The sequence below is a fragment of the Gymnodraco acuticeps genome, unplaced genomic scaffold (assembly GCF_902827175.1).
Source record: "Gymnodraco acuticeps unplaced genomic scaffold, fGymAcu1.1, whole genome shotgun sequence".
In the NCBI taxonomy this organism is placed as follows: domain Eukaryota; kingdom Metazoa; phylum Chordata; class Actinopteri; order Perciformes; family Bathydraconidae; genus Gymnodraco; species Gymnodraco acuticeps.
The window spans coordinates 1,063,445-1,087,832 of record NW_022990441.1 but is presented as its reverse complement, the minus strand read 5'-3'; the positions used below and the strand labels follow the sequence as shown (position 1 = coordinate 1,087,832).

General features: G+C 40.8%; 2 protein-coding genes across 3 annotated transcripts; both read right to left on the bottom strand.

Moving 5' to 3' along the window:
- Positions 1-4,056: 4,056 nt before the first annotated feature.
- LOC117552173 (probable E3 ubiquitin-protein ligase HERC3) lies at positions 4,057-14,001 on the bottom strand. The gene is made up of 23 exons (XM_034225460.1): positions 13,744-14,001; positions 12,919-13,069; positions 12,738-12,814; positions 12,129-12,356; positions 11,455-11,546; positions 11,222-11,349; positions 10,829-10,983; positions 10,527-10,585; positions 10,297-10,388; positions 10,117-10,176; positions 9,898-9,994; positions 9,522-9,702; positions 8,907-9,058; positions 8,459-8,578; positions 8,222-8,320; positions 7,868-8,047; positions 7,167-7,310; positions 6,584-6,750; positions 6,436-6,493; positions 6,265-6,335; positions 5,700-5,883; positions 5,004-5,106; positions 4,057-4,880 (listed from the first exon to the last, which is right to left on the bottom strand). The coding sequence occupies exons 1-23, from the start codon at positions 13,961-13,963 to the stop codon at positions 4,669-4,671; spliced, it is 3,030 nt and encodes a 1,009-aa protein (XP_034081351.1). The 5' UTR covers positions 13,964-14,001; the 3' UTR covers positions 4,057-4,668.
- A 496-nt stretch (positions 14,002-14,497) lies between these two features.
- Positions 14,498-24,374, bottom strand: LOC117552143 (NACHT and WD repeat domain-containing protein 2). 2 transcript variants are annotated; one of them, XM_034225399.1, is made up of 10 exons: positions 24,179-24,374; positions 24,005-24,093; positions 22,895-23,002; positions 22,443-22,640; positions 22,002-22,134; positions 21,771-21,919; positions 20,843-21,193; positions 20,453-20,554; positions 18,751-19,429; positions 14,498-18,141 (listed from the first exon to the last, which is right to left on the bottom strand). In XM_034225399.1, the coding sequence occupies exons 1-10, from the start codon at positions 24,237-24,239 to the stop codon at positions 14,978-14,980; spliced, it is 5,034 nt and encodes a 1,677-aa protein (XP_034081290.1). In that variant the 5' UTR covers positions 24,240-24,374; the 3' UTR covers positions 14,498-14,977. The 2 variants fall into 2 exon arrangements, with proteins under 2 accessions (XP_034081290.1, XP_034081292.1); XM_034225401.1 differs by lacking the exons at positions 21,771-21,919; positions 22,002-22,134; positions 22,443-22,640; ... (1 more) ...; positions 24,005-24,093; positions 24,179-24,374 and having other exon boundaries at positions 20,453-20,549; positions 20,843-21,143.
- Positions 24,375-24,388: the final 14 nt, after the last annotated feature.

Sequence of the window (24,388 nt, the reverse complement as noted above, 5' to 3'; positions counted from 1 at the left end):
CACAAAAGCCAAATGTTTTATATTTCAATCTTAAACATTTTTTTTTCAATTGCTTCTTCTTTGGCCCATGCTTCACCCAAGTTTCATGAAAATTGAGTTTGTTCAGTAGGCCTACTGCTGAAAAACAAACAAACAAAACCAAAACAAAACATCTTTACAAAGCTATTAATCTTAAGGCCAAATAAGTCTTTGATACTGGAGAGTTTTTGTTTTATTATTATCTAATGTAATTTTCCCACACCACTCCGCTCCTCCGCTGCCTTCACTGGCTTCCGGTAACTGCTAGAATCCACTTCAAGACACTGGTACTTGCATACCATGCTGCGAATGGATCTGGCCCTTCCTACATCCAGGACATGGTTAAACTGTACACCCCAGCACGTGCACTACGCTCTGCATCAGCCAAACGACTCGCTGCACCCTCGCTGCGAGGGGGACCCAAGTTCCCATCAGCAAAAACACATGGGTTTGCTATCCTGGCTCCAAAATGGTGGAATGAGCTCCCCATTGACATCAGGACAGCAGAAAGTCTGCACATCTTCCGGCGCAGACTGAAAACTCATCTCTTTCGACTCCACCTCGAGCGATAGAATTACTAACAAATAACTGCTAACAGAGCACTATACTAATAAAAGACTGGCTTATCTATAGCCAGTTGAGTAGCACTTGAAATGTTTGGCTCTATGAAACCTGATGTACTTATATGATTCTGTTTTCTTCAAGGTTGTGTCTTCCTGGTCGAATGTACTTATTGTAAGTCGCTTTGGATAAAAGCGTCAGCTAAATGCAATGTAATGTAATCTAAAAACAGAGGGATGATAGCTCATATTATATATGAGAATTCAATGGTCTTTTATTTTTGAAACTCTACATCAGATTGTCCTGATTTTCTCTGAGTGACTAGATGGGGTGTCCTGCTATCACCCTGGAGTGAAATAAGTCTTTGATACTGGAGAGTTTTTGTTTTATTCTTATCTAAAAACATCGGGACGATAGCTCATATGAGACTTCAAATGTCTTTTATTTTGAAACTCTACATCAGATTATCTTGATATTCTCTAATGTTGCATTTCCACTAAAGCGTGGAGCGCGTTTCTGAACAGATATAAGGAGCTGTGAGCTCTGAGGGCTAACAGCTAACGGCTGATGTTGGTTTTGTGTTTCGCATTGAAAATGATGTTACGGCTCCACCTACACTGCGTTATTATAGATACTACCCCAGTTCCTAAACTGTAATGGAAACGCTGCATAAAGTGAGCCTGGCCTAACAAGGCCTAACGAGGCCTAGCCATACCGTACTAAGCCGAGCGAGGCCCTGCAGTGGAAATGCGCCATAAGTGACTAATTGGGGTGTGCTGCTATCACCCTGGAGTTAAATAAGTCTTTGATAATTGACAGTTTCTGTTTTATTCTTATCTAAAAACAGATGGACGATAGCCCATATGAGATTTCAAAAGTATTTTATTTTGAAACTCCTTAAGTTTTACATTCACTCAGTTATAATGTGGTAGTTATATGTAGTTTGTTTTAAATAATTGTTGATGACATTATATAGTAGGCTACATATTTCTTAATTTAAAGTGGACCTATCATGCTATATTTGAAACATATATTGTAGGGCCATACCTATACAAAACATGTCTGTGAAGTTTTTTTTTCAAAATACCAAACAGTTCACCCATGCCGCTTACTGCTCATACCCCTCTTTTGCAGCCCTGTTAGAGAAACGCGGATTTTGGGTCCTTAGCTTGAAGAAAAGAAAGAAGAGGAGGAGGAGCTAATGCCTGATCAAAATTCTACCGAGGATAAAGTTAAATTCTGCTGAGATAAAACGCCATCCTTTTTAAACCACGTCAAGGATTCATTCTGAAATAGTATGGAGCTCAAATGCTTTTTCTCTTGCAGATTTATCACAAGGTGCATTCTTTTTCTATTTCCTGCTTTTTGTGCTCTACACAGTACAGGTTAGCTCTGAGTGTTAGCAAGGCTTGCTATTGTCAACAAAGACGTGATTATGTCCAAAACACGTCAGGCATTGTTTCTGATAGCAACTTTCTGTGGGTCCGCTGCCGATTTTGACGTCAGTTCGGATGGAATCTGTATCCACTCGAAGATTTGGGTACGGAGGAAAAGAGAGAGGGATTTTATTTTCTGACGCTGCGTGAGTTCCCCGAGGCACCAGAGACACATATGTATGTATAAAAGACTCACAAAGTGCATTTTGCATGATAGGACCCCTTTAAGCTCCAGTATATGACTATATTTGGTATGTTTTGTAGGTATATTTGTTATTGACCAAGTAAGCGTTTTTATTTTGAAGGCAGTTTTTCCAGGCCTCTACCGTAATGCATAGGATATTCCATATTCGTGCACCGCAATACAACGTGCGGCCGTATTCCGAAGTGGAGGCTGGTGGCTTGAATGCACTGATTTTGAGTGATTAGGTCACGGAAGTTATTGAAGAAATAAGCTAATTTTTCCATTAAAATATTAATATAAAATATTTAAAGTATTGAAATGCAATAAAAAGAGGTGTGTCCTATGCAGCAAGTGTAGTTATTTGATCCAGCACTAATTTTGAGTAATTAGGTCACATGACCTAGCAGTTATTGAAGAAATATGCTAATTTTTCCATCAAAATATTAATAAAATGTATGTAAAGTATTTTAAAATGTAATAAAAAAGGAGGTGTGTTCAATAAATGTATGCTCTAGAGTGTATTTGCTTCACATTCACACGATCGGGAAGCTGTCGATTTATTAAAAAGAACATTGTTCTTGTATAATTGAAAAGTCATTTGTTGATGGTCCCTAAGTGAAAGCCTCGTTTCACGGAGAAGATCTCCCCGTCGTCATACAGCCAGCAGCAGGGGAAACTGACGCTGCTGGCAAGTCCGCGAATGTCTGTCGAATATCCAACCTAAAACTAACTTCACCGCGGTGTTGAACAAGGCTTTTTAAGCTGAACATCGCCACAATTGTTCTGTCACAGCCGAAGTAAAAACAATAAGTGTGGCTTGATATTGAGTAAGAAAAAGGTTTATAACGCTGTGAGAATGGGTCTGCGGAGAGCATTTCTCCGCGATCCCAACTTAGTAGCCCGAAAAACATTTACCCATTTAAACAGTCTGTTTTAAACATCATAAATACAAACAACAATGAATACTTACAGGTTGTGTACCCGAATCTCCCGCTGGTCCAAACAAAGTAGGAACAGCATCGTTCTTCAGTGCCCTACGCTGTACGTATCTGGCATGAATCGCTGAAAGGTTTGTGAAGCTTTGTTTCGTGAAATGCTGGCAGAGGGTGTGGCCTCTGGGTATTCACACGTCACAGTTCCCAGGAAGTAAACAATGGAAAATGAGAAATCTCCAACGAGGTGTTTTGGGGCAGCATAGACTGTGTTTTACTCACTACAGGGTGTACTTTGAGGGTTTTTGACTCAAACCGTTTACATGCATAAACCCTTCATAACACACAAGGGGACGGGTAATAACCGGAAAAGCATGACATGGGCCCTTTAATTATTGAAAAAATATGAAAAACTCTAGTCTAAATGACTCTTTATGTGTACTTAATTATACATATTTGTTCCATCTCTAATGTCTGTTCATATAATTAATTTCTCTGTTGTTGGATATGAATTGGAATTCAAATCTAATGTGAGTGTCCCATTTCACTTCAGTCCACTGACCTGTTGAGTTGAGCACAGTGTGCCATCAGAACGGTCTTTCCTGTGCACGGGCCTCCTGTCACCACTAGGGGGCGCTGCTGTTCACTCTGCTCCACATAGGCTCTGACTTCCAGCAAATACAAATACCATCCTGTAATGCAATGTGACTGCAAATGTTGTCTATATCAGAATGTCACAGGGAAAATAGATCATACAATATCCCCAAAAATACATTTAAAGTAGTTATAAAAACGTAATTGACTAAATTGTAAAGTAATTATTTGACTTAGAAGAGATATTCCTTTGCTCTTAATCCTTTACGATGCCAAAGGTAAGATAAAACAGAACAAGTAAAACATATATTGAATACACTGGAAACCGGTATTGAATAGAAAATACATTTATTTAGTTTGTTAGGTTACAAAGTTAAGAAAATACATTTCCTGATTAACAAAGATTTTGTTTTACTTTGATCACACAAACATAAAATATTAACTTACATTTTAAACTTGTACAACATGAACGGAAGAAGTCTTTAATGCTAAGAATGTCATCATAATGTTTCAAAAGCATGGTGCTCAATCCAGAGTGGACCTACTGTAACAGTGACAGAAATGGCAGTAGCCTGATTTCTGGACACACAATTTGTGGAGAATGATTTTAAAATGTTGGCCCACTATACACTTTAAAGTGTTGTGTTACGTCAGGCAGTTTTTATTTATTTTTAAATCTTTCTTCCCTATTCAAATGTGTGTTTATGCTAAAACACCGGTCATACCTATAACAGAGTTCCCAAAAAACTGATTTCTTAATATGTCAACATGTTTAAGTGCAATCAAATAAAATACATGCATAACTGTTTCTCAAACTACTGAATAATAGAATATGGACTGCTGATGAAGCTTACATTTGGCAGATTATTCCGACAAAAATAACAACTCTTTAAATGATAATAATGCGGACTTCATTACTTCATTCTGTAATGTCTGCTTTCTTTCAGAAGCCTCTGTTGTGATTAATAGCCTGGAGGAGCCTGGTGTGCATGGTCCTCTCGGCCGGGTACCTCTGGTAGACGGGCAGTAACAGCAGATGGTGGCAGGTGAGGGATTCTGGCTTATCGATCTCGGTGGAATCGGGCAACACTGCGACTTTCATCTGAACACTCTCCATACCCAGGAAGGGAACACGGTAGGAGCCGGTGACGAACACTGATAACAAATAAAGAATCTTAAATTAATGAAATACAACTTCATAGAACACCAAGGAAGCTAATACTGATAGGGACTCCACTTGAAACGGAATAAATTATGTCAATCATTTCTGATACTTACGAAATAATTTTTTCTTCTCCTCCGCGGTCAGATTCTCAAACACCTCCCAGAAGGTCACGATGTTTGGATGCCTGTCATGGTAGTCTCCTTCATAAACTGTGTTCTGTTTGGAAATGACATGTGGAAAGTTACTTTACATCTCCCCTACAAGCACTTAAACACACACAAAACTGTATGAACAAGCAAAGTAACTGAGCATATCTTAAAGGTCTCATGTTATTTACCTTTTTAGGTTTATTTAAATATTTTTGGAGACTACTAGAATATGTTAATATGCTGTAATGTTCAAAAAACCCATTATTCTTCTCATACTGCCTGCCTGAAAAGAGCTGTATTCAGCCTCTCCCAAGAGCTCAGTCTTTTCTCATTGGTCAGCGTTTCCCACTAGCTGTCGATTGGTATCTCAAATCTGATTTGCTCTTTCTTAGACAGGATTTTAAATATGTGGATCAGCAGAACATTTGAATTCTTTATTGCTGAAACTTTCCGAGTATCTTTAGTATATATGTATATGTCTGTGTAAAAAGACATGAAAAAGTGCATATTGCATAATATGTGACCTTTAACTGAAACAGTCACTTAAACAAATACCTAAAAAACGGGTCATCTTGTTCTCCATATTTTTGTGATATATTCTTGTTTCAAATGAAATATCCTCAGACATAAGATAAAACATTATTCTGAACTTCAGCAGACCTTCTTGAACACCTCCCAGTCGTAGTTCTCCTGGCCCACCATCACTGCCTGCAGCTCCTCGGGCTGGAAGAACTCCACCACGTCGATATCACACACTTTGAAGAAGCCTTTCTTGAACGCTTCAAACACTCCCTCCACTGATTTGTTGAAGGCATAGTTGACGTAGGCATCTACAAACTCTTTCCTATTAAAACATTTAATAAAAGAATATACAAAAGATTAAACCGAGTGCTGACATTGAGTATCCCACACCTAAAACAATTCTAAATGTTTCTTCTGTAATACACTTTACACAGTAGAGCAACTCAACGCTACATCTTTAATGAAAATAATGTATTTTTTTATGACAGGTTTAACTGTTTTAACTGCTAGATGGCAGCAAAGATTTGCAGTCGACGTAAGAATGGATCATTGTCTGTTTGTTGACAGCATGTACTGCTGAATGGCAAGAAATCTGGGAGGTTGTCAAAGACACAGACTGACAGAAACTAAATACATGTTTAAAGCTTGTGAGGCAGACTAAAGCTGTGCAGATCAGATTGTTAAATACAACAGTTAACCGTACCTGTTGGACGCTGTCACAACTTTCCCAGTTTCTTTCGGATCAAGTTCAGCTGTCTCTCCGCCCCAGGGCACCTGGTCAAACAAACGATTACAGCCAGAGTGGAATATGCAGAAACACATGTGGGCAACAGAGCAGAAGAATGCCTTTCGGACTGCGATTGAGTAAACTTACAGTGAAAGTAATTTTGTTGACCTTATCAGGAGGGCAGTCCAACAGGATCTGCCAAGACCTGTAAACAAGAAAGTCAATAATACAAAAAGTTCAATCTGAAACAACTATAACCTGCAAACATTTCAGAGAAAGAATATTTGAGTCTTACTCTCCCATGACAGGGTCGAACTCCTTCATGTCGTCCAGTGAGGGTTTGACCTTGAGCAGCTTCTTGAAGAGAACCAGTGGGAAGCGCAAGTGGACAAGGTTGTGGTGGTAGAGAGCCAGGCCGCACAGAACGCCAAACAGGAAGTAAGTCTTCTCCTCTACTTTTGGCTGTTTGGTTTATGACAAAACACATGATTAAGATTTGGTAGGATTCAATAACGATGAAAAGGTCAAATGTACAGTACAGTATATCAGAGTTATACATTCACGTCTTTGATCATAAGACTTTTATAGTAATCACCTCACTTGTACAGTATGTTAAATTCATTCAAATGAGGAATTTAATAAGTAAATGTATAGAGGACTGGGCAGTATATCGACAATATACCAATATATTTTCTAATGTACCAAGCAGCCCCTCCAAGAATGAGCAGCGGGACCGCCCCATCCACACAGCTATGGGATATGTTAAGCAAGAGAGGAAAACCAGAGGTCTTTCATTTTGCGCGAGCAACGCGATAAATGGCCATGACATGGGCCCTTTAATTTAATTAATGGTTTTGTGTTTAAATATCGTGTCTTACCCTGACAGGGAACCAGGCCAGAGTGTTGCTCTCGTTGAACATGAACATTTCAGACTTGGGAGACATCAGCTCTTCAAACACTTGCAGGAAGAAATCTCTTTTGTAGACATCCATCACCTTTGTCCTGTCTTCATCAAATTGCACCTTCAAAGGATCAAATAATGTTTTCATTATTAACAGTCCTTAAACTAAATCAGTATCAGCTCTGGTAAATAAAACATCCTGTCATCCATTGTGGGCTTAGAACTAAGACACTCCAAAATGCATAATTACTACACCAACAACTCCCCTTACACAATCCACTAATTCTTGCTATTGATGGGCACATTTTAAACTTAAATGTTTACTGTATTGACATTTTGCTCCAAATGAAGTCAACTGATTTTACACATAAAGTAAAAAGTATTGAAACAATGAAAAATATGCTTTTAAGTAGCATTGTGGGGACCATAGGATCCAGATGTTGTTGATTTGTGACCCATTACAGAGAGTAGATCTTCAGATATCTCAGCCTACATTGCTGTGATTTTGACAATTTTTTATTTCTTGTGAATCCCACAACATATGGAAGTGCAACACTAAATGGCTGAAGTATCCATAAAATAACTCTGAAACCAAGTATAAAAAGACAAGGGCTACAAAATGTTATCTCAGGCAACTAAACATGGCAACATTTTGTAGGTATGTTGTAGTATGTTTACCAAAAGCTCCCTCTTGAAGGCGCAGTGGTCGGCCGCCCCCAGCTGTCTGAAGGTGTCCTCCACCAGATGAGAGCGTCTCAGGGTGAGCTGGAAGACCGGCGCGGGGGCGGAGTCTGGGCCGTCCAACCAGAGCTCTTCAGGACACGCCAAGGCCAGTTCATGAAGGACACCCTGCACTTTCTGTAATTACAAAACCTTAATATATCTTTATCTTAATAAATACATCTACACTTTGACAGATTGGTTCAAATGAATGCTCAAAACAAGAAACAACCTCAGCTGTATTATGAAAAATAACTAAATAAGAACTTCAATAAATTGATTAGAAATGATCTAATGTTACGAATACTGTACCTTTGAGATAAATGCATAGTGATTAAAGACTGCCACCTTTTGAACCAGAGTGAACAGGAATGGGTAGCGGCAGAAAATGACGGGTGTGTCGACATCATCCTTAAAGGAAATAAATTGATAATAATAACTAAATAAACAATTTCAGCAAGAAGCATTTCAACAGAAAATGCTCAGGATAAAATCACAAATAGTTAGGAATAAATGCAATATCTCGAAAATGGTAAGATATGTTTTTACCTCCTCTTTGGAAAATCGAAACCAAAGAGCAACGTCCTGATTTAGCGGCACACTGTCACTGATCTCCTCTACGTAGAAGGTGCTCGGTGGGACTTTGTAGGACTTTCCAGCTTTGTTTGCCTATAAGTAAAACACACGTTTAGCCTCAGAGTTCACTCTGATCACCCATAAAGATTGAACAAACATTTTTCCGACCTCTTCTGGGAAACGAAAAAGTTTGCTAGAAAGGGCCGAAACATCTGCCTCGAAAGGTAGCAACATTTCAGATGAGTTACACGGCAGACTGTAAAATAACCTTTCTGACACCAGCAAAAAAAAAAAAAAACTCTTTGGGGCTGGTTCAGATAGCGGGGAAAAGTCTTTTTATCCTTTTATAAGGATAAATGTTTTCCTTTCATGTTTGGTCCTGAAATAAAAAAATTAAAAAAAAGTAAAAAACGGCACTCACTTTGTACAGCATCTTGAGGACCTCCACCAGGTATTTGACTCCGGGGTTATGAGTTACAAGGAGGCCATTTCTGAGCATGAAGGCCAGGGCCTTTTTGAACACCAAGATGTGCTTCATCAGTATGGAGGGTCTCAGGGTGGACCACCAGCGTCCTGAGAACAAAAGGCATTGTCCGTCTTGTATTAGACAGCTCAACACATTGCAAGTAAAGAGCAGATCTTCACCAACTTGACCAAATTAGAAAAACATGCTTGGACATGCTTGTTGTTGCCATGTTTTTTTGGCAACAACAATGTGTACATTTCTTGATCTGACAAAGTTATTAATCTGACACAACAATACAATATATAATATAATTAGCTGGCTAATGCTATGTTGATTGTTACTTTCAGAAAACATGAAAACCAGTTAATCTGACATTAATGATAAAAAAAAACTATTTTCTGAATTTGTTTATCAGTTAACAATTAAGTAAATTAAATAGTATTTATGCATGTTAAAAATCGACTGGTTTTAAACCAATAAACTATTTGCAGTCTATTGTTGTCTTTGAAAGTAACTTGGATCATTACAAAACCAAACAAAATACTTTAGAACATTTTTGCTGTCGTTTACTTAGTGTATCTTGAGTCTTCTCCTGCAGATCTGCAATATTGATCGCCAGCGCCAACACCGGCTGCATGACATTACACTCCTCTTGGAGGAGGGGACACGTCAGCAGAATCAGGAAGATTTCTGGGGATTTTAGGAGATGGCTTGAATTGCAGAGCAAACCAATCAGGAGTGTAAGATTTACCTGCAAAAAATAAATTGAGATTACATTGTAATGTTTAAACAGCATGAATAAGTTTGTGAAAAAAACTGTTTAGTGGCTAGTTTGAACCATTTCCATGCATAGAAGGGATTTAGAGCCTTGTGGGTCACAACTGTATCTCAGTTCACGTCTCAAGCAAAAGAGAGTAATGCTTGGCAGTAATTCAAACGTCTTAACTGATTGTTTGATCCATGGCACTGCCAGCATCTGGTCGAAAGCTTCGCTAGCTGCATCAAGGTCCACAGTTAGAGCACCTGCTTCTGATGGAGGCCCACTGATATCAAAAGCAAAGCATTAAAACTAAGTAGCAGAACCAGAATGAGTTGATGGGATTCAGAAGATCTTATAATTCTTATTTTTTTAATTCATGAGTTAAACAATAGAAAAATAACTCACTCAGCCTTCGTGAAACTTGCAACAAGACTTGTGTTTGTCTGAAACATGGAAGATATTTCTCTGTTGAATAAAAAGAAAAGGAGGGAAACCATGAAAACACTGCATCTGCTGCTGGATGTATGATATTTTATATGTGCAGCTACTTAACTCCAACCGTAATTAAAGTATGAAAATAATGACCTCTTTGCCTCTACGTTGCCATGTGTCATTGACAGCCATTGTTGAAGTTTGGTCTCATCAAGTCGCCCAGTTATCTGTCCTTTGTCCAAACGCTTAAACGACAGACATGAGATTTAACGGATTTAAGCTCTGGTAAAAAACTAACATTAAATCAAGGTAAAACAAAAATCAAATCTGTAGCTATAGAAATTATTCATGCAATATGCACAGTGAGTCTCTGAACATATTACCTGTGGAGGTGAAGTGTAGGTACAGCTTGTATTCCATCCAGCTGATATTTTCAAGTCTGCTTGAACCAGGAAAAAACACATTTGCAAATGTAATTTATCTCTGTTAGTTTGACACTACTTCTACCATAAAAATACATTGATTAGAACTGCTGCTAACCAGACTTATATTCTCTGCTAAGGATACTATTTCTCCAATATGCCTTCACAAAGCAAAAAGTTGTATGTTGCTATATTAATGCTCTGAATTTTTTGTTAGGGAACTTACAAAACTACTAAACACCACCCTGGCCATACATACACACCCTTGGGGACGGCTACCACACTTTCAGTGGTCCATGGAAGAGATACCAGAGTGGGAGTCAGACTATTTTCTGTTCGTCCTGTCCCAATTTGACCTTTGGCCCCATCGCCAAAAGCCCACAGCTGGCCAGAGGAGGACAAAACCAGTGTATGACGTCTGGGGGACAAAAACAATTGTGATTGTAAATCAATAAATCCAATTATATGTATATAGCTTTACACATCAAATGTAAAGTTTGTCTCAGGGAGAGGGGGGAGTAACAGAGGAGGGATCCCTCTCCCAGGATGGATAGATATGCAATAGGTGTCCTTTTTTTATTGTAAATATAATGAGCTAGTCACTCTAAAACGCCACAATACATTAAGCCTTTCTTAAATGAAAACACTGTTTTCACCTGCCACAGGAAATGTGTGATGCAGGTCCATCCAAACCGTCCACCTGTCTGGGTTTCAGTTCATTATCAGAGGAGTTGTGACCGAGCTGACCGTAGCTTCCCTCTCCAAAAGTGAAAACCTTGCCGTCCTAGAAATCACAGCGTCACATCATATCAAAAATAAGCAACATCCTAATATGGTTATTATGTTTACAATGTAATTAATGATTGGTTGAAATCAGAAGATTCAGTACCTTAGTTAACACAGCAGAGTGTGCTTCTCCACAGCTTATGAAGGAGACACCCAGAGGTCTGAGGGCAGGTACCATGCAGATGTTGAACCTGCCTGATAAATATGATTAAAAATAGAATGATTATTATACATACAAGCTATGATGGTCTGTAAAAAAAATTAATTAATAATAATTAATTTTTATTAAAGCCCTCTAGTCTTTTTTTTCTATGGACAGAATTCCTACATGTGTTAACACGCAAGGCTTTTATTCTGAAATGTTACCAGGCTAAGGTTGTGGAAAGTGCAGTGACTCAAAAATGAAAAGAATACCGGCTTTTAATGGGCGAGAACTATTATTTACAAAGGAATACAGATTTCTAACTCTATTATTTATTTCCATTATGAAAGTCAAACACAATGTAGAAGGGCTGATACAGTAGGAGCAGAGCATTAATGCCTCTGTGTGGACACAACAAGCATGCGACAGGTGTTCAGCGAGGTGGCTGTAACACACTGCTTACATGGGCAGTGTGTCCTGGGTGTCAGTGTAAAATGTTATGTTTCCCTCTCCTTTTCTGTAGGTGGTCCAGATTGTGTAGAATTGGCCTAAAAATGACAAAAGCCCTCCACTTGCATGGACAATTTGCTGCTTGCTGAACATCACATGACACAATTGAAGTACATAATTGTTACCCTTCTCGTCCACCCTGTTGAGACCCAGCTGGCCAGATTTATTGGCCCCGCAGCAGTACACCAGGCCTGGGAGTGTGAGGAACAGGGAGTGGGTCGCTCCGGCCGTAACCTGGGTAACCGCTACGCCGGTCAGAGCGCGCACCAGGTCAGGTACAAACTGCAGCGACACCTCCTTCCCCAGGCCCAGCTGACCATGACTGTTCGAACCCCACGAGAAGACATCGCCTCCTGAAAAGTGAAAACTTAGAGTTATTTAGATTTATTAACACACTAAAATTGTTCAGAAGCTAAAGTCAAATGAATATGTTTTTCTATTTGGATTAACCTTTTGATTTAATAATGAAAACATTTTTTTACATTCAACATTTCCTGTTTTCTGAAATGTGTTGCACCTTTATTTTCCTTAAGCTTCAACTAGAACATTTACTTTGCACTAAATTGGCAGTGGGGAATAGGGAAACTGGCACAGTGATAAATAGACATTAAGATCTATTCTAAATCAAATCATTACGACATTACAGATAACTAAATATAACAAACTGTGGAACAAACACTGTGACTGTTGCATATCATATCAGAAAGATGGCATCACTATGTGCATTGTCATACCTTTAGTCAGAGCCAGAGAGTGGGAGTTTCCACAAGCAACTTGAATCACAGGTATTGGCAGTGGCATCTGCACATGACTGCATGTTGACGAAACAATAGAAAGTAAAAATGATTAAACCTATGCCTACTTTCAGACCTAAGTATACATATTCATATATTCCTGCTTAGTGTGAGATCGTACCTTGGTCTGTTGTGGAGTAGATTTGGTAAAAGGCCTCTCTGTCCGTCCTCTCCTGCCCCCCAGGAGAACACCTTTCCAGATGCACACACAGCCAGGCAATGGTCCTGACCACAAGCTATGGCCACCACATCGCCCAGCCCCTCCACACGACCTTATACATGGGGACAGAAAAGAGGATAACATATCATATTTGGAATAACAATATCGCCCATCTAATACAAAACAAATCAAGAAAAATGGTTCCAAACGTGCTATCAACTATACATAAGAAAAAGTGACAATGCTCGTAAAAAAAAAATGGTGGAAAGTAGGCTACTAACTAACTACATTGCCTTAAATGTAAAATGTTGAGTTCATTTACTTACTGGTTTCATTTAATGCAATGTTATTCTTTTACAATTTAGGTAATCTTGAATGCAGGACTATATTACACTGTATTTTCTTTAAATTATCTTAATTATTGTACTGCCACTATCCCTACAAACCCGAATACATCACTGTAATGAATGTTCCACTTTACCACCTGCACTTAAACATCACGCATAACTTTCGTTGTCTTCGCTGACAAGGGGTAAACGAAACTGAAACGTAGCACAGCTGATTGAGCTGCACAACAAGTTCATTTATGGATTTCGATGCAAGCTCATAAGATAATGATTAAACACAAGATAAAGTAAACATCATATATCCTCAAAATATATTAAATTTAGATAAAAAATATCATGATAAAAACACTTCACGTTTTTACTAAAGTACTAACTGTCTACGTTTTTATTATTTTATGGGCTACTACATGGCTATTTATGTCGAGATTCTGCAGCCTACCTGTTCTTCCATCTTTACGGTTCTTTCGTCCAAGTTGTCCCTGAGAGTTGTTTCCACATGACAACACGCCACCCTCCCCGTTGAGCAGTAAAGTGTGCTGGTCCCCGCAGCAGATGTCGGTGATAGCCCCGGGGACCGACCAGGACACCGGGCTGAGGGCTGTCTGTGGACCGAGCTGTCCACTGGAGCTGTCTCCCCAACAGTACAGCTGCACCATCATGTCTCCACCTGGACTCTGTCTGCAGCATATGCGCCTGCAATTTATCCCCACTGATGCTGCCTTCAAGTGCTGTCGGAATTAATACTATCACTATAGTAAATATGCACTTGTGCTTCTCTTTCTGCGGGTGTTGCATAATTGAGTAAAAGGTCTGCTTAAAAGGTCTAGCACGATAACTAAGGCTGTAACTAGCTTCAGTGTGTCATTTATTTTCCAACAAAGCAAGCAAAAGACAATCTAATAGAAACCTCGATATACGTTTTCTAATTTACGAGCCTGCCAATAAGACAGGAAGGCAGCATGAGAGACACCAGCTTCCAGAAGAGATCTATCTTTTAAAAGTCATGTTGACCGAAATGCTGCAACATAATGTGGCAAAATATAACTAGGTATATCTGCATAAGGTACAGGTGTTTTTTAAATTTATTTTTAGGGTGTTCCGACCGAATTGAATTGGTACTTGTTCTTGTGTACTTTTTTATCTGACAAAAATGTGGACCTTTTAAATACACAAACTGAGATATAAACAAGGCATTCACTAAAAATTATTTTATTAAAACATAGACATTTGTTAAAATTATAGTAGATATGAATTAAACTGACCCTTGTTTGGTTTAGTTTTCACAGAAATGAAACTTAAATGCTGGGTGAAGTCATCATTATTGGCTCAGACAAGCTGAAACTGAACAATGCTGCCAAGGTTCCCAAGAAGTGTGGCACCTTTACTTTTACATTGCACTTGTTTTACACAATCAGTTTGTTTGCAATCACATTAGTAATATAAATAAATGTATATAAAAACACAGTCCAACAACATCAATGGTGTGATGCACTTAGAGAGTGAAGAAATCCATAAAAGGCCAGATGTTCTATTCAATCTTTACAAAAAAAATGTAATGGCTTCTTCTTTGGCCCATGTTTCACCCAAGTTTCATACAAGTTGGGTTTGTGCAGCAGTCCTGCTGAAAAACAAACAAACGGAACCAAAACATAACGTCTTTACAAAGCTAAATCTTAAGGCCATGTAATATTGGGGGTTGGTAGTGGAAACCTGCTTAATGCTGTGTTAAAGGGGCATTGTTTAAAACAACCATTCAAATTCTCCCTGCACCCAACAAACTCCTCCCCAGTGACCTCAACATCTATAATTGAATACACGCCTACAGAGCCGTCCTCAAATCCCACAAACACAAACTGCCGCTCACGCACAACCAGAGTCAACGGATTCTTATCCAGACACACACTTCCTACTCTTTCCCCGTCTGCGAGTCGTACAACCGTGAGGACTGGCCTGGCGTGCACGTAGCAGCCGCCGCAGTTTTTCTCCACAGTGGTGCTGGGTTGAGATATGTAAGCAGCATAGCATCCAGTTGTATCCAAACAAGCTTTAACGACAGGACCCTCAGCCTTGAATGAGCACAGTCTGATCTGAGATAAGTCTAAGAGGTTGATGGCTTCATCGTCAGTAGACAGCACGGCGTAGCTCCCATCACGGGACATTTGGAAGTCTTGTGGCTGACAGTGAAAGCTATAAGGCAGCTGGAAGTGCCTGCACAGGGTGTCCTCTGTTACCTTCCAGGTGTACACCGCCCCTGAAGCCGCCATCACCACCACAAAGTCTGGATGGTCTGAAAGTGTGTGGAAAGCAACAACATGCTCAGAGCTCTCTATGCAGGAGAAGCGCTTGCTGATGGAGCCCGACCACAGACTGGCAGCTAACAGGTCTCTCCGTCGAAGGCCAATAAGGAAGGTGCTCTCAGGAGACACCTGGGCGCCAGATAGGTACGAGTTTATGCTGCACACAATGCTCCCGTGTGCCAGCTTCCAAACCCGAGACAACCCCCGTTTAGAAATACTGACCCCAAAGTTACTGTTGGGGGTGATCAGGATGTCTGTGGCTCTGCTGCCACTCATACGCAGGATGTTCTGCCCTGTTTCTGTAAGCCAAACGTATATTTCCCCTGCTGAGAGCGTGACAAGATGGAAGTTATTTGGGGAAAGGCGCAGTTTTTCTACAGGACCATCATGAAGGAAGTTATCGTGTGGAAGTCCTGTTTCTAATCTCCATCTCCACACGGTCTCCGACCCATCAGAGGTGTAGAACCACTCTCCTGTCTGTTCAACCACCACTTCTCTTACTCCACACCCCATTTTCGGAGCTGTACCTGCAACATCTATCATCCCGGAGTCCCACACTGTCAAGACACCATCAAGAGTGACACAAACAACATCTGAGGCCGTTTTGATGAGTTTACAAGGCTGGTTGTTTACTTTTAAGGAGAGAACACACTCCCCTGTGCTGACCCTCCACACCAACACCAGGGGACAGGCGTCTAACAAAGCCAGGAAAAGGTGGCCATCCTGGGATAGCACAGCTTGAGTGAATGCCTTCCCCTGCGGAGCATGGAACTGGTCCCACAGCTCCCAGTCACAGGTATCCCACAGTGCAACTTGGTGGGATTGACACACCAGTAATGTGTGGATTTCCTGTGAGTAATCCATATTAAGGATGTCATTAGATGTACCCCCAGTAAAGCTTTCTGTGACAAGTCTTGGTGGGTTTCTTTTGGCTGCTACATCCCATAGGGATACACCCCCTGTCCTGTCAACACAAGCCATTTCCCACATTTCTTCACACAGGATTATCAATGCAACTGCATTGTGGTTTGAGTTTGAACAACTGCCTAGGAGGCTGCCAGTGTTGGTGTCAAAAATGGACACTGTGCCTTCCTCCTGCCCACAGTACATGTAAAAGCCATTAGAGGAGCAAACCGAGCAGGTCACACAGCTCTGACACTGGAAATGAGTCAAAATCTCACTGGAGACGTCAAACACACTCACAAAACACTCATCTTTCCACCAGAGAAATATTTTTTTCTGACCAGCAACAAATCCTTTAACCTCGTTCACTGTTGTTTTCAAAGGGTCTTCAACCTGCAGAAACATTTCTGGGCCAGACACATCCCACAAGAAAAGCTTGTTGCATTGTGTTGAAAGCAGCAGGAAATTACCACTGCTCTTCACGCCTGCAAACTTCATCTCCTTCTGCTCGCAGCTCAGTGATAGTTTGATTATCTCACACCCAGAGCCTTTCCAAACCCAAGCCTCACCATCATCCATGATCTCTGTGACTATCCCACTCTCTGTCCCAGCTGCTTCTCTAACAGAGACACCCTCAGTTTTGGCATCACGCTTCAAACACTGAATGGAGGGAACAGATGAAGGAGAAGGGAAAAGCGCTACTCCTAATCCTGTTCCTCTGTCCCTCCTCTCCTGTCTCATCTTACCGACATAACCTTCGAGGGCAGGAAACACCTCCAGGTAAGGGAGGAGGCTCGTCTCCATCACTGAGGGCAGCTGAAGGGGGGAGCTCTGCAACAAGCAAGCACCAGACTTCAATATGCTTGCTAGAAGTGCTCTTTCCCTTAATAAACTGAAGTGGTGTGACCCCTCCTCATCCTCTAACATGGCTACCAAATCTCCCAGGAGTCCTGCTTGAACCATAGCCTGGTGAAACCTCAAAGACATTAACAGCCCGTGCTCCAACTCCCCCCATTTGCTGCTTTTTTGCAAGTGGTAGGGCAATTCTAAGACCTTCCTCAAGTTCACCCGGCCTTTGTTTTTGTTAGAAAGGGGAAAGACAAACGGCTGGCTGCATGGCTGCCTGTCAATGTGTATTCCCATTTTCCCTGAGATCCTGTTTGGTGCAGATGTCTGCTTAACAAGAAGTGGTTTTGCACCCCCACAAGACAATCTGCCACTAAAATAGTCCGCCAATGCCAAATGAATCTCCTTCCTCACCTCTTGAGAGCCTAAATATCTCTTAGCCACCACCAGCTTGAAATGCCTGCTTACCCAGGACAAAACATGTGACCCTGCAACTGTCCTCCTAATGAAGAAGCTCTTCAAATCCAGTAGAAGTCTCTCCACAACAATTTGTGGCACCCTTATATCGCAGGAAAGGCTTCCATCCTGTGGAACGTACGCAGTCAGCACTTTGTGATCACAGAACAGCAGATCTGCGAGCTCGGCCTCAGTGAGCCCCGTCCTGGAGAGGGAGAGGAGAGAGAGGGCCCGAGCTACGATAAAGGGGCCATGCTTCTGCTCCAGGTGATCCAGAAATGCAGAAATGGATGAATGGACGCCATCAGGGAGAGAAGACTCAGTCACATCTGAATCTGATGAGGAGGGAATTAAAAGGGACAGAAAGAGAGAAATATAAATCAGACGGTTTTTATTATTCCATTTTTTTAAATTTGTGATGGCTGGAAAACTTGTGTTGCACTTAACAGCATAACATTTGTTTTTATCATTATTTTGAAAGGCAACAAAAACACAATATCCTAAAGCATTCAAGCATTTTATTTTCTATTCTCTTTTTGTGTATCCCTTTTGTCCCTTACTTTGTTTTGTGTGTCACTGTGATTAATGTTCTTCACATTTTTGAATAGAAATGAAAATAAATGCATTTGAATTCCTGTAATCCTTATAATGCATTTCAAACGTTTTATATCATAATGTAAATAATGCAAATGTCACCCCATCTTTTCTCATATAACACATGAAATGTGCTGAATAAAATACAGTACAATCCAGAAGAATGAAACTACATCTATTTCTAAAGATATACAACCAGACAGAGTTTGAAGCTTAATACCACATACAGGGTATGGAGATGACGGATTAATGCTTGGCTTGTTTTGGTATTGTCTTGGGCTTTGATGACTATAAGTAAAAATATAGAATTCTTATCCTTAAAGAGTGTTTGTTTAATGTATTAGTCGTACCAGAGTGCCAGAGCGAGGTGTGTAGGTGCAGGAGTCGAGTGTAGAGAGTCAGACGACAGGAAGTCAGCGCCTGATTCACCAGCGCCTGTTGTCCTGAAGTCACCCTCCTCCCTGAACTGCTCAGAAGTGTCGCCAGCATCTTCACACACTGTTTCCTGTCCACTAGGCCCATCGGAACACACACATATCTCAACTCCTTCTCACTACCCTTTGACACACTCTGAGGCGGACTTCTTTGTGGTTTAAAGGCTTGCAGGACTTGTGTTTGGTTGGAGGAGACGGTGAGGATGAGTTTGACGCTGTGAGGAAGAGGGGAGGGGAGGCTGTCCAGGAATTCAGGTCCAAAGTTGCCTTTCATGAGATCCAGGCCAACAAGGATCAGAACTAGAGGTTGTTTGGTAGAGGGCATGGAGGAGAGAAGGGATGTGAGACGCTCTTTTAGCTCAGATACACACATGTTGGGTGATGAGCTCCAGTTAGCGTTGTATTCCCAGGGCTGAGTGATACAGCTAGGATCATCAAAGTTGTTGGGATTCTGCTCAGAGGAAGATTCGCTGTGATATCTCACGACAATTTGATAACACAGGCTTGATAACAAGTGCTTTGGGGACTGGTTTATTGATAGGTGACAAAAATAAGTGACCACCACAGGATCACAGACTGGTAGCCACGACTTAATCTGTGGAGGGAGACAAAAGACGTATATACCTTTTATCCAAACCATAGTACAGATTTTGTTTTTGCTAGGTTGTATTTATTTTATTTTAAATTGAAGATTTAGCCACATAGGTTATTTATTCTGATAAAGCTTCAAGCTACAAGAAACATTTCTCTTTAACTCTATTTTTTGGTCAATTTGATATGATGTCAATAACGGAAAATCACAATTCAAAGTTGTACCCAATGTAATGTAATCAAATGTCTCTCTTTGTCCATGAAACAGTCCAAAACCCAACTACAGTATTCAGTATACAGTAAAACATCTATATTTCTGATACTTCATATAAAAGACTAACACTTCATAATGATAGGCATTGTTGTCTTACGGAAAATGACTTTTTTGATTATAAAAATTGTTTCAAATCATTTCTGTCACTAACTTATTGATTAATTGACTATTTATTTTCATTTTTGGGGTACTTAAAGGTGGGGTAGGTAAGTTTGAGAAACCGGCTTGAGATACACTTTTTGTTATATTCCATGGAATGCTCTTAACATCCCGATAGCAATGAATATCTTAAGTGCTTTGACAACAAATCCATAAAAAAATGTCATCTGTGGAAGCCGTAGTACTGTAAAAAGCACGACCAATCATTTTAGCCGGCCCAGCTAAAATAACTGGATGGCCTACCTGCCTGTCAGCCTTCCATCTGTGCACAAACTTATCTCGTGCCCTCATTGGTCATGTGCGCGTTCGTGTGTGTTGGAGGAGGGGCTCTGTAAGGAAGTGGCAGATTTTTTCCGGTTGTGTATTTTCAAATTCTAGTGCACTCGAGCTGGTTTCTCCAAAATTACCTACCCCACCTTTAAAGCAACAAATAAGTATTTAATTATTGGAAAAGAATGAAAAACTCTACTCTAAATGACTCTATGTGTTCATCATTGTCTGTTCATAATTAATTGATCTGTTTTTGGATATGAATTGGGTTTGGCAGGAATTCAAATCTAATGTGAGTTTCCCATTTCACTTCAGTCCACTGACCTGTTGAGCACAGTGAGCCATCAGAACTGTCTTTCCTGTGCACGGGCCTCCTGTCACCACTAGGAGGCGCTGCCGCTCACTCTGCTCCACATAGGCTCTGACCTGCAGCAAATACAAATACTCTCCTGTAATGTATGGCACCTTAAAATGTTGTCTACATCACAATTTCACAGGAAAAATAGACCAAACAATATCCCCAAAATACACGTCATTTACTCATTTGTAAAGTAATTATTTTACTGAGAAGAGATCTCCTCAGCTCTTAATCCTTTACAATGCCAAAGGTAAGATAAAACAGAAGTGTCTATATCTACACAATAAGTATACACAAAGACAATATGTTAATGCTGCTTTTTGTGTTTAGAAAACAGATAAAGACCTCCTCCTGACCTCTTCCTCCTCAGGCCGAATGACATCATATAACCTCGACAGCGAGTCACACAGTTCCTGCTGCTCGGCCTGCTCTCTGGCCAAAGCATCGCTGAGCTGAGAGCCATCGCTGCTGTGTGAGATGTTCCAGCTGTCAATCAATCCCACAAGGTCGCAGTACACCTGTTGGCACAGAGACTCGGCATAGCCCCGCCTCCTGGCTGTCGTGTAACCATGTCGACGGTCACACTCTGTGGCCGTGGTGTAGACCAGAAGCTGGGAGGAACCGATGAGACCAGGCAGGAAGTGGTCACACAGCTCTGAGAACAGTTGTCCATCAGTGGGTGTTGTCCCTAGGTCAAAGGTAGCAGCCTAACAAAAAAGCACAAGGAAAAAGTTATTATTCTTAATTTCTGTATTTATTTTCTAGCTTTAATACAGACTCTAATGTATGTACCTTGATAGACATAGATATTCTAAGCACATCTTGATGCTTTCAATAACACAAGTCATGTTTATCTTTCTCCACTACTTGAAAGAGGCAGAGAGCACTTTTTTTTGCAAGTTCCCCACGTCAACATGGGCATGACTCACATCTCTAACCCTTTTACTTGAATCAAAATGCTTGATGTCTTTGATGTCCATCCATGGTAGTGGGGATCTATAAGCTCAAGTTAACTTTTCCTTTAAACTGTTATTTAGTTCAGCAAGGCTATGAACATCTCTGGGAGGCCCCACCTGCTCCTTCTGGAAAACAATGGTGATAACATTTGGTTTCTGAAAGGCAAATCTGCCACATGATCAGCAGTTAGAGAAGATGTCTCCTTCCAAAACTTGTAAAATAAGGAAAAAATAATATGAAATGTACTTTTGCCCCACAGTATAGCAATGTGTGTGGATGAAAGTGTTGTGTTTCTTGCAGAAATGCAGAGACAATAATGACGCTCACCTCTGACTGCTGCTGAGGAGGTGACTTCATACAGCTCTTCTTTGTCTCTCCTTTTGCATTGATGACCTTGTGGACGTAAACCAGGCAGCGTCTGATGATCTCATTATCAGGACGGGTGTCCAGAGCAAACCTCAGATCTGCATCGAGGGCTGTAGAGAAGCAGCAAATCACATATGAAATGATATCTCAACATCCAGAAAAACTCCTACACTGACGTACATTATATCTCACCTGATCTGCAGTAGCTATTGGCTGTCTTTGGGCTCATAACACCGTTGTGAACACACAGACTGACAATGGTCTGAAACACCTTCCTTAACTCTTCCTCTTTAGGAGTCTCCTCTTCCTCCTTTGCCTCCACCTCCTGAACAACACACAGATAGGAACAGCCCCACAGTCTAACAGTTGTAGTAACAAATGTTTAGAAAATATAGAAATGTTATTAATCAAGGTAAATTATATCTAAAATATGATCACATGCAATACGGTTAGGATGATACTGTGTATAGACTGTGTAATGTGCGCATGTGCTTCAAATGATTGTTCTGTATTCATTGCTCCATTGTAATCCTGCTAGTAATCCCCCCTTTTTTTGAATGAACCAGTAATCTGAATGTAATCCTAATGAAGACACAAAATGAATCATGTATTTCTGAGGTTGAGTGTGACCACCTGGGGGCAGCAGGTGGGTCTGTGTGGAGGTCTCAGGCAGTAGGAGGGGGGGAGGGTGTTCTCGTCCCTCCGGTACGCCTGCTCCAGCTCCTGGGTGCGGACCCCCGCCCGCTGACCCTCCTGCAGCAGCAGCTGGAAGTCTGACACCTCCACCTGGGTAGGCAGACTGGCTGAGCCATACTGATGCCCTACCAGAGCCTGCAGCGCCACCACATGGACACAGAACGAACAGCATTATGGGATTCCTCGTTCAGCACAGATTCATTCACACTCAAATGGGTGTTTATGGATTTATAAAAGCTCAACAGGGACTGATTTAATGACAGTGTATAATAGTGCCTCATGGCTGTGGTAGTACTCAAACTATGATTCAATTATCTCTTATTTTTTAAAACACCAGGATGCTCGAGGGGGACCCAAGATGACTACATTAAATCTGGGGATTTATTTACCAGTAAAAAAGGTCCTGAGGAGCTCTTTCTGCATTCTTCAATCAGCTGCTGTCTGCTGTTTTCCTCTGGCCAACTACTGGAGTCACTGGACTCAAATGGGTCTAACACCTAGTACACACACACACACACACACACACACACACACACACACACACACACACACACACACACACACACACACACACACACACACACACACACACACACACACACACACACACACACACACACACACACACACACACACACACACACACACACACACACACACACACACACACACACACACACACACACACACACACACACGCACACGCACGCACACACACATAATTAAAACACTCAAGAGGAGAGATGACTGATAATCCGTTAGTGAAAAGCACACAGAGAGGAGCACAATCGGACAGGTGGTGGCTCAGAAACACATGATACTCGTCCCTCTCTCTCATTACACATGCTGCTGAAAAGAGACGGCACTATGTGCTGGTTGAAGAGCCTGAGGCGATTTCATCGACACCGACACATTACGCACAGAGTCGCTTTACAGCTGCTCATCTCTTTTCCTTGGAAGCTACCACATAATGTTGCTTTTGTATTCCAATGTTGACATGAAACGATGTCCTTCAGTGTGTCTTATAAGGAGGAGTCTGCAATAGTGCAATAACAATAAGCCAACTGAAAGAAAATATCATTTTGGGTGCACACTTTTAGAAAACTCATATTTCATAGTCTGTATAATGAGTGTTGATCAGACTAAACAAGTTGTACTCAGGACCTTCACCTCTGAATCCATATCAGCTTCATTATGTTCAACATTTTGAGAATAAAACAATTACACAAATGAATGTAAACAATATTCTATGAAGGAATTGTTAATGAAAATTCAAATATCATCAGGTTAGAAAAATCAAACTACCTGGGACACATCACTGAAAACAGTTGATAAATGCAACTTTTCTTTACACATTTAAAAACAAGTTAGTTACATTGTTTCCATTTAGACCACAGAATGTTCCTCCTTCCCTAAAAGCCATTACGACAACACTAATACCGTTGCATCTGAAATACACAACACGCATCACACATTTAGAAAGATAAGTGTGTACTGACCCTGACATCCAGTCCTAGTGTGTGTCTGCAGTGCTCTCTAAGTTTTGGAAACACACTCTCTCTCAGAGCTCTGCGCTCCACCACGCTATCTGTACAGAGCATAAACACAAACAACATCTGATCACAACAACCTTCAGAAACATAACACATTCATGCATTGGTTTCTTTTCATACCTTCAGGGTTGGAGCACAGATAGAGTTTCACACAGGTGGAATTTGAAGGTGACCAGTCCATTTGTTTTCAGAGAAAGAGTTGGGAAGTTGCTAAAATAAAGCAAATAAAGCTAAAACTTCTGGCATGAACGTTTTCAATGGCCCACATAAAAGTGAACAATTGCTGCTTTGCTGCTCTGCGCTGTTGTTTCCCTTCTACTTCCCGCTCCA

Bases quoted from the DNA above. Each gene is read 5' to 3' on its own strand.
- LOC117552173 (XM_034225460.1), bottom strand. From the start codon at position 13,963: ATGATGGTGCAGCTGTACTGTTGGGGAGACAGCTCCAGTGGACAGCTC. The intron at 12,357-12,737 runs GTATGACAATGC...TTCACTTTTCAG, and splicing joins CTCTCTGGCTCTGACTAAAG to GAGGCGATGTCTTCTCGTGG. The intron at 9,059-9,521 runs GTAAACGACAGC...TTTTGTTCTCAG, and splicing joins GAAGACTCAAGATACACTAA to GACGCTGGTGGTCCACCCTG.
- LOC117552143 (XM_034225399.1), bottom strand. From the start codon at position 24,239: ATGGACTGGTCACCTTCAAATTCCACCTGTGTGAAACTCTATCTGTGC. The intron at 21,920-22,001 runs GTGAGATATAAT...GCTTCTCTACAG, and splicing joins CAATAGCTACTGCAGATCAG to CCCTCGATGCAGATCTGAGG. The intron at 19,430-20,452 runs GTCAGTGGACTG...CTCCCTCCACAG, and splicing joins TGGCTCACTGTGCTCAACAG to ATTAAGTCGTGGCTACCAGT.